Below are 8,849 nucleotides of genomic sequence, written 5' to 3' on the forward strand. Positions count from 1 at the left end.
GCTCCCTGCCACCACAAAAGACGATGAGAACTGAAATTTAATTCTCTAAAAATGTAATGTAACTTAGAGAAAGATGCAACCCAATAAAACAAACTCTTTAAAGGCATGTACCCATGCCATCTGTCCTGGGCTATCTAGCGTGAGTTTTAAGCTTCGTTTTTGAGAATGAGAAAAAAGGCTTAAAATTTGCAGTCGGGCCCGCTACGATAGATATTTATTTATATCACTGCAGTGAAGTATTCAAATATATCTGTGTGACATAGTGATGTACCATTGAAGTCATTTCATTTTTTCATTACGAACTTTAAATTTCGTGACGGTGCAGCACAGTGGACATATCCCAGCTACGCGGTCTACAAGATAAAGAGTTTCTATTTTAATTTGCATCTTTCTTTAAAGTTATTTAATTCAAAGCATTACTATCCATGCACATTAAGACGTGCGGGTTTGATTTCTCAGCAGGTGGTGAAAGCAATCCTCACGCCTGTCAATCACTAATGCTTGTTGAGCACATCTGCAAGTGGTTGGACGTTAACATTTTTGGATGAGTGAATGGGAGGCGTGAGGTTGTCCGTCGGTTCGCACGAGGACTGGAATTGAAACACTGGTGCTGAGCGGTGGTTTCTGGGCTAGTGGTGATGTTGGTGGTGGCGTTGTCGGTGACAGTGATGGTGGTGGTGGTGGTAACTGACTAATCAAGCCTCTAATCAAGCTTAACCAAAGCTATGCTTTTGCGATGTACGTGTGCGCGAGGCATGTAACGATTCATCCTTCAACCCCCTGTTATAACTGGAATTTAATGACTTACAATTTATCGTCTAGATTCAGGAATCAGTAGATTTTTTGTTGTTTCATTTGTACCTCATTTGTATTGTCTGTTGCATACAATGTCTTTGACTCATCTCGATCATTCCATTTTCCTAAAATTCACGTTTTCAATATAAGTTACATAGAATCGATTTTGAGCGATGCGCTGAAGAATCGTTCATGTTCCTGGCATTCCACCAATGGCGCTTGAATGTGCAAGCGTGTTCAGTTGGCAGCCCAAGACAACGCCTCCTCTCCGCAGGACTTGTTCTGTTCTACAAACTCGCGGTCAAAGCTCCTCGTGCGCACTGGGCAGTGCCCATGTCCCATGAACCGGTTGGGAAAATTCCACAGACGCGTAATCGATGCCCTAAATTGCAATTTGAAAGTCTCGTGCTCAAATCCTCACCGGATGCCTGCTCGCCCCCAACATCCCTCCAGGGTCCGATAAGCCGTACTGTTGTCCAAAAATAAAACCCGGTGTTTGCCGACGGGGCGTCTCAGACCACGTGGCATCCATGTTTCTTGGAACGCAATTGCAGCCAACGCTGTTCAGCCGACAGGCAAATTCATGCACTGTTCATTTGCGTATGATGATAATGATGATATTGAAAATGGAAGGAAAGGATGACGCACAATGGTTATTAATGTGCATTGCAGCAATATTAATCGGGCAATTTTTATCCTCCCGGACAAAGATATCCAATGAAGTTGTGATTTTGTTAGATGTCTTTGCAATTCCAAATTATTGTGGTTCAACCATCTCCATTTTCTGGGATTGATAAAAAAAAGTACCAATTTCTGGATAGATTGGCCCCCGGCATGGGAATGTGGAATTTCTACCACTGGCTCAGTGCCACCAATTGATATGAGTGCTGCCCCCCCCTGCTCATCTTAGCAGGGAGACACCTTGGAGTTGCCGATTGAGGCATCTGGAGCGTGTGACATCACTAACCCGTCTGTGCATTCTGTAAAATCGCGTGTCCCCTGGTCCTGTAGAATAAGATGCTGCATGCAGATGCAGGCAGTGGGAATCCTTATACTCACTTCACTCCGTTTCATAGCTTATGATTCTAGAAAAACAACATTATGGGAGCCTGTGTCTATAATGATAGTAATAATAATGCCCTTTACACAATAACAAGTCTCATTACTTTTGAATGAGGGTGCTGCATTGAGCTGTTTGGCAATTCCGTTAATGGGTGTTCAGCTTTGTGTGGGAGGAAACTGGAGTACCCACAGAGAACCGACCATGCTTACTGGCAGATAACGTTCATAAGCGCCACACGGATTCAACAATCCATTGTCCTTCCATCTTGACCACATCTCTTACAGGCCTTTCATCGCCACTACCCACCCACCACCCTCCCCCCACGCAACCCCACAGCAATTGATCCCTCCGTTTTGTGTCTCTTCGCAGAGGAGACGCCCGTTGTGGTGCAGCCATCTTCAGCCTCTGAGACAACGCAACTGAACACCGACTACAAGCCTCGCTACACCGACGACCCGTTCAACTAAGCTCGCGGGAGCCAGCTCGAAGCTGCGGCTGTGGTGGTCGGGTGGGGAGAGGGTGGGTAGGAAAGGAATGGGGGGGGGGATAGGTGTATGGGCTCGTGTGCATGCAAAGGCCAGTTCTAAACTCGGCGATGTGTGACGGCATCGGCTAAAACCCGCCCGTAGATCGCTCGCTCGTACCGTGTGTTCAATAGGGACTCATCTGGCACGCCATGGACGCGTGTTGAACAGCGTCACCGATCTCGCACACACACACATGTATGTGCGATCGGTGTAAAGGTCACCATCGCATGGGGATGTCTGTCGTCTGACTGGCGATCCACCGTGCGGTGTGCAGGCATGCGGTGCGAACGGTGCAGTTTCACTCGGTGCCACTGCCGTCATGAATCGCCCCGGTGTGGGAGCAGCCTTACGAACTCGGGGGGGGGGGGGGAAGGGGGGCAACAGTCGTGACACAGGAATTTGTTGCGTCGTGCGAGCGACGAATGTGTAATGTGCAAAACTCTATGAAAGCATCTTTGTGGGCTCTACGATGTGAATAATGATGTACGTCGATACCAGGTGGTTCAAGCCGTGTGATTTTTGATTTACGTTTTCTTTTATATATGATGTTTTTGTTTGGTTGCGGTCTTTAATTTACTGTGTTGGAGTGATCCGTGTTTGTGTGGGTGTGCGATTTTTTGTTTGCTTTTTTAGTGACTGTCAAACTTGTGAATCTGTAACACCGATCCTTGCGAACTTTTAATTTGTCAAAAAGAAAATCCAAACAGGACGTATATATACGAGCATGATGTGCTTATTTTTTCTGGCATTGTATTGTGTGCAGCGTTTAAAGGAGAAGATGTTCTACAGTGAATATATTGGCATCGACTCGTTCACGCAAACATTAATCCACTCAAGCAAGTGACGTGCGCTTGTGTGTTGTCGTGGGTTTCGTGTAACCCCAGCAATGGAATCCAGTCATTGCCACCCTTCCATGTGCTGGTTTCAGTCCCTTCCTATGACACGACATAATTAATAATGAACTATTTATTCGGCACGATTGGTTTAATCAGATATTTCGCTTACACGCAGTGCGACAGACTATTCGAGACTATTCGTTAAGGGATCAAATACTTTGGATTTGTACATATAAAGTAAGCTTCCCCCCCCCTCCCCTCAAAGCCATTGGTTGGAACTAAATGAACATATGAGATGGCACGAACAAGGCAGTACAGAAGAGACGGTGCGGACCAGTACAAACAAGGCAACAAAATCAGATCTTGAATGAAACCGTCACCCTGAGTCTTGACAATTCATTGCGGCGTGGTGGCTGGTCGATTGTTTCTTTGCCCAGTGCTTGATCAGCAAAGTCTCCCCGAGAGTTCTGCTATCGAAATGTCTGGACAATTATTTTGTCCGTAAGAATTTACCTGCAGGGGCAATAGCATTGCTTAAAAGCTCGTACATGAAGTAGGTCTCCCAAAGGCTATCCGTGCTGGATTGTGTGCATTTTACCTTTGCGTACCTGTGAGGTTTTCAACTGCAATTACACTGATACTTAAAACGCATTAATTGGTTAAACATCACAGGCAATTCACCTTGAAACTCAATGAGTTTTTTCTGGTCAAAGAGAAAATATATTTTTCAAAAACAATCAAAAACCTGAGCAGACATCTTCCTAATGGGCATATAAGTGGTGATCAAAAAGTCCATCTCATATCGGAGAAGTGGTGCAACAACAGAGGTCAGATGTTTAGTTCACACACCAGACCTGGTCCCCAGTGCCGTCCACATGTCTCCACAGTGAAGTAATCATCATGGGACCTCCTTTGCCAGTACCAAAATATGAGAAGAGGTTTTCCCCTTTTTTCTGGCAACAAAACAGCTGTGTTAAGATGTTAAAACACCAAACTGAAACCTTTTACAAGGAATTATGTCTGCATTAACCACAATGCGTGTGGTCAGAATGCAAACCAAAAACTCTGATAATATATGAATTGTCTTTGAATATTATCAGAGTATTGTGGTTAATGTAGACATGATCCTTGTAAAAGGTTTCAGTTTGGTGTTTTAACATAACACCTGTTTTGTGGCCAGAAAAAAGGAGAAAAACTATTATCGTGAAATAATCACTTCTTGGGAAAAGCAGCGATGTGACAAGCGACATGTGGTAAGTGTTTGCGAGCGAGACAGGGTTCTCCTGGGTGGCGATTAAAGTCTTTGTACATTGACGATGAGTGAGTCCACGACACTTCAGTGGAACCATGTAGAGAAATGGCACTGCCCCCATCAAGACTATCTATTCCTCAATCTGTCAGGACACAGACATTTTCATCGCCCCATTGTATGTAATTCTTAGTTGGGCAGGGACTTTAGACTAATGGTTATGAATAAAATACCCAAAACATTGTGCTGGCCTGGGGCCACGTGTGACCTAATCAAATTAGGAGCGTGGCAGGTGTGATTACAGGGCTTGGCAATGTGCGCGCACCTTCTGATCGTGTTGGACTTCCTCGGTCGTGCGTTGGTCATCGCCGTACATCTGGAAACGTCTCCACAATGGCAGTTGATGGTTTTGGCTCAAACATTTCCAAAGATTATTTTGTTGTCGTGGATGTTCCAGTGGTTGGTTGTTTGGTGGCGAGATTGCTTTCTTTCTGGCTGGTTACCTTGGCAGGATCGTGTAATGTCTGGATGGATAGATGGCTGGCTTGCTCACTGCGTAACTAATTGGTTGATTTCGGTTGTAAATTATTGTTGTTCTGGCTGTCTGGTCGGCTGCATGGTGAATAGGCTAACTTGCTCGCTGATTGGCTCAATGCTTCGGTGAGTTATATGGTCAGCTGGCTGGGTTCCCTGGATGGCTGGCCAAGTGGCTGGTTGGTTGGCTGGGTGGCTCGCTAGCTAGCTTAGTGGCTTGTTTGGTTGACTAGCTCGTTGGGTGGGTAGCTGGTTGGTTGGCTGGTTAAACGGATTGTCGACGAACTAGCTTGCTGATTGCTTCGCTGAATGATTAGCTGGTTGACTTTAGGTGGATGCTTAGAAGGCTGGCTTTACTGGGTGGCTGGATGGTTGACGCGTTCTCTCACTGGTTCGTTGGTTGAGTGGCTGGTGGGATGACTCTCTTGCTCGCCGTCGGCTTTACTGGTTGCTTGGCAGGTTTCATCGAAACCACATTTATGCTCATCTGCCCTCGTGCGGTAGCGATTTGAGATGTGCATGCGTGGCCCCTAGGGTTTGTAGGGAATGGCTTGAAGAAATGACGCAACATTTGGCGCTGTCACATGTATTCCAACCGATTATATCATCCCAACAGCGCAGCAATCAAATTCGACGATGTTATTTTCTAGTGTGTACATGAGTACATTTTAAATGCACGTGACAATTTACAGTACCTCTTTTTAGTGGCCGAGTACTCTGCGGAGACGCCCACCATGGACTGCACTGTCCACCCCCCTGGCATGCAATGGAATTCTCCAAATGCATTTCCCTGTGTATTTATGCGCTGAAGTTACTGTAGTTATAGAATTGGAATGTTCCGTTCTGACTGAGGTGGAATCGCGGTGTACTGTAGTGAGAAATAATACATTATGAAAATAAAGTATCTTTTGTATTTAAATGTATATTAAAATAATTCAATGTGTGGGTCATGGCTCGAAATTGGTTGCATTTAGCCATGGGGTTAGGGAATTAAGGCCAGGCGTTGTTTAGAGTTAGTAATGGGTTGATTACTAATCGGGGTTATAGTTATTAATCCGTTATTCGAGATCGCATCGGATTAGGGTTCATCACAGGTTAACTCGAGACTTGGGTTTAGAAATGAGTGCGAGGCGTGAGTTAGGATTTGGAGAAGTCATCCGTTAGTTAGGCGTTAAGTTAAGAGTAGGGTAGGATCAACTGTGTATTCGTGTTTAGTCCTTGCTAAATTGTTCTATAATCTCTTTATTCGGGAGTGTCCATGTGAAGAGTCGTCAAGGCAAACATGGCGCTCACTATTTAATGTGTTTTGAGAAGTGTGCTGGAATAAACATCTCGGTGCATTTGGTTGTTGGCCGTAAACACGTGTATAGGATGCGGTCCCACCTTTCGAAGGTGAACCCATTGTTGTTTCGCCAGTCGTGATTACGTGGATATCAAAAGGGGTTCTGTACAATCTAGCCTGGTTCATTGCTGGGTTGAGGGGGGGGGCTCATTAAGCGAACGTTTGAATTTGTACCGTCAAGTGGAACCGGCTGTGCTTGAAGAGCAGCTGACTGGCGTGGCAGAACGTAGCTCCGAGAACCGGCGGCGATTCATGAACTGGCTAAAATCGGGGGCGCGGTGGTGTTTGTGGGGGGCGGGTGCGCAACCCACAACACCCTGGGTGTCGAACTCCTGACGGAGTGAGATGAACCCGAAAGGGCGCTCATGTTGTCTGTCAAGGCAAAACGAAACAAAAAGCGGACGAAAAAAATCAAAAGGTCGTGCAGTAATGGACGGTGGAGTGAAGGCGGATGGCCAGTTGCCGGGGTGAGGTTTTGCCAAATCTTGGCCGGCTGGCTCGAAAAGTTCATAAATAGTGGTGGAGCAACCAGCCAGGCACCAGCCATACCCATCGCCCTAACCACGCTTACCAACTAAGCTCCAGAGTCTAGCCCTACTCGCTAAAATATCCAGCCAGACCCTAACCTTACCTCTAACCTCACCTAATTCGCCAGACCATAGCCCGAACTAAAGTGACATGTCCCCCCTTGTCCTAACCCTCGCCACAGGTAACCCTAAACAAACGAACCAACCCCCCTAAACGTGAACAAGCTGATCCCCAACCAACCCGTCCCCCTGACTGCCAACCTCATAACCCAAGGCCCACGCCTGATGAGTCAACCGGCGCCCCCCTCCCCACCCCACCCCATTTAGCTTTCCGATCACTTCCCTTTGTGGTGTCGACACTGCCAAGTTGTTTCCTGCTCGTGACGTGAGTGTATTTGAGTTTGGATCCAGTCCACGTGTGCAATGATGATTCGAGGTCGTGATGTCGGCTTTGAGCATTACGTGTCACGATTTTACTCCGACTTAATAGTGTAACGATGCATCCGTTCGTCGATTTAATATCGACATTTCTCGCTCCGTCGTACACGCATCGGATGTTGTTCGATTTGCATACGTTAAATTGGGCTGCGGTGCGTTCACGTAACCTCCAGCCACGGGATGTCGCTCCGTTCAACAATGTGAAGGATATAAACAAATTCGATTATCGAGTGAAGAGCGAATCGTCACACCGCTAACGCTCGTTCATGTCGCGATTGTATGCTCACAAAGCGAACATAGAACTTGATCACGTTGTTTGTACATTAGCTTGCAGCATTCTAATTATTATCGTTATTTTTAATGAAGATGCAACCCCCCCCCCTACGTTGAATAAAGTTCCCATGATGACTTCGTTTGTGTATCGTTGCCGTCAATCGTCCCCTCGTCGTCGTCTGAAACACGAACTCCCTGCTGGATCTCTCTCGTGGTGGGCAGACCTCGACAAAGGCATTCAGCTCCTGAACAGAACACACACCACCCCATATTAAGGCATCGCAGTGGAGTGGTGACGCGATGCAGTGCCCGTCTTTGTTCGATGGTTAACAGACGGTCGTTGGATCATGATCTTTCAAAATGCGCTTCAGGGGCCGTCTGGAACGCTCTTCCCTCCGATATTAGAAAGTCACTGGGAACTGTGCACTTTTACATAATCTAGATAGAAAATTAATTTCTTCAAAACTGATTTTTGTGTTTAGATTGTTGTCCTTCACCACGCGCATGCGATTAGCACGGTTGACTACGTACGGTGCGAAAGAAGTCCAACACACCTGGACAGTGATTAGCGAACGGTGCTATGAACCCGGCGGACCTGAGTTCGATTCCCGACCACGACTAACATCGGTGAGGTAGCGATATCTAAACCTCCGTTCTGGGTCCCCCCCCCCCCCTCCATACCAGCCCGCACTGACCAGCGTGGTGAAGTATGGTAAAAAAAAAACCTCTGACCAACACGGCGTGGAGAGAGAGAGGCCCCCATGTACGCAGTGAATTGGCAAGAGTGTTGTGCGATGTTGATACACGCAGTGGCTGCCCCCTATTGTTGATAAGCGGTCACTGTAAGCCAGGGACCCAAACAACTCAACATGTCAACCCCAAATGCTGTACAAACCGTGCGGTATATTGACAAAGATCCCCCGTACAGCCTCAACAGGCTGTTGGGGTAAGTGCTGTTTACGAGCGCCGATGAAGACTCGCACGGAACACGATGGGGGTGAGTGTCCAACGCCATGCTCGGCCGCCTGTGTCTCCCGAGTGCAGCTGTTTACACGCCTCATCAGGTGCTCAATCGAGGCTGAGTCGACCCAGAGGATGCCCACGACTGGCTCAGATAATCGTCGCTGCATGGTGTTGGCCGTGAGCGGGACTCAAACTCATGGTGGCTGTAACGGCTGCGACCACTGCTCACGAACTGAGACACGCGAGTCCACGCACTGACTCACTGACACACCACGTGCTTCTGAAAACGCACTGACACGGGC

The 8,849-nt window shown here is 47.1% G+C and overlaps 1 protein-coding gene across 2 annotated transcripts in view; it reads left to right on the forward strand.

Moving 5' to 3' along the window:
- Positions 1 to 6,743, forward strand: part of LOC144932508 (dnaJ homolog subfamily C member 5-like) — a 30,353-nt gene extending 23,610 nt beyond the window's left edge. For both annotated transcript variants that reach the window (XM_078856664.1, XM_078856663.1), the window contains one exon: positions 2,228 to 6,743. Coding sequence is in view for 1 of the 2 variants with exons in the window: in XM_078856663.1 (XP_078712789.1) it covers positions 2,228 to 2,325 (98 nt within the window). In the remaining variant the exon portion in view is untranslated. The remainder of the gene's footprint in view (positions 1 to 2,227) is intronic.
- The last annotated feature ends 2,106 nt before the right edge of the window (positions 6,744 to 8,849 follow it).

Source organism: Lampetra fluviatilis, chromosome 5, assembly GCF_964198595.1.
Source record: "Lampetra fluviatilis chromosome 5, kcLamFluv1.1, whole genome shotgun sequence".
Taxonomy (NCBI): Eukaryota; Metazoa; Chordata; class Hyperoartia; order Petromyzontiformes; family Petromyzontidae; genus Lampetra; species Lampetra fluviatilis.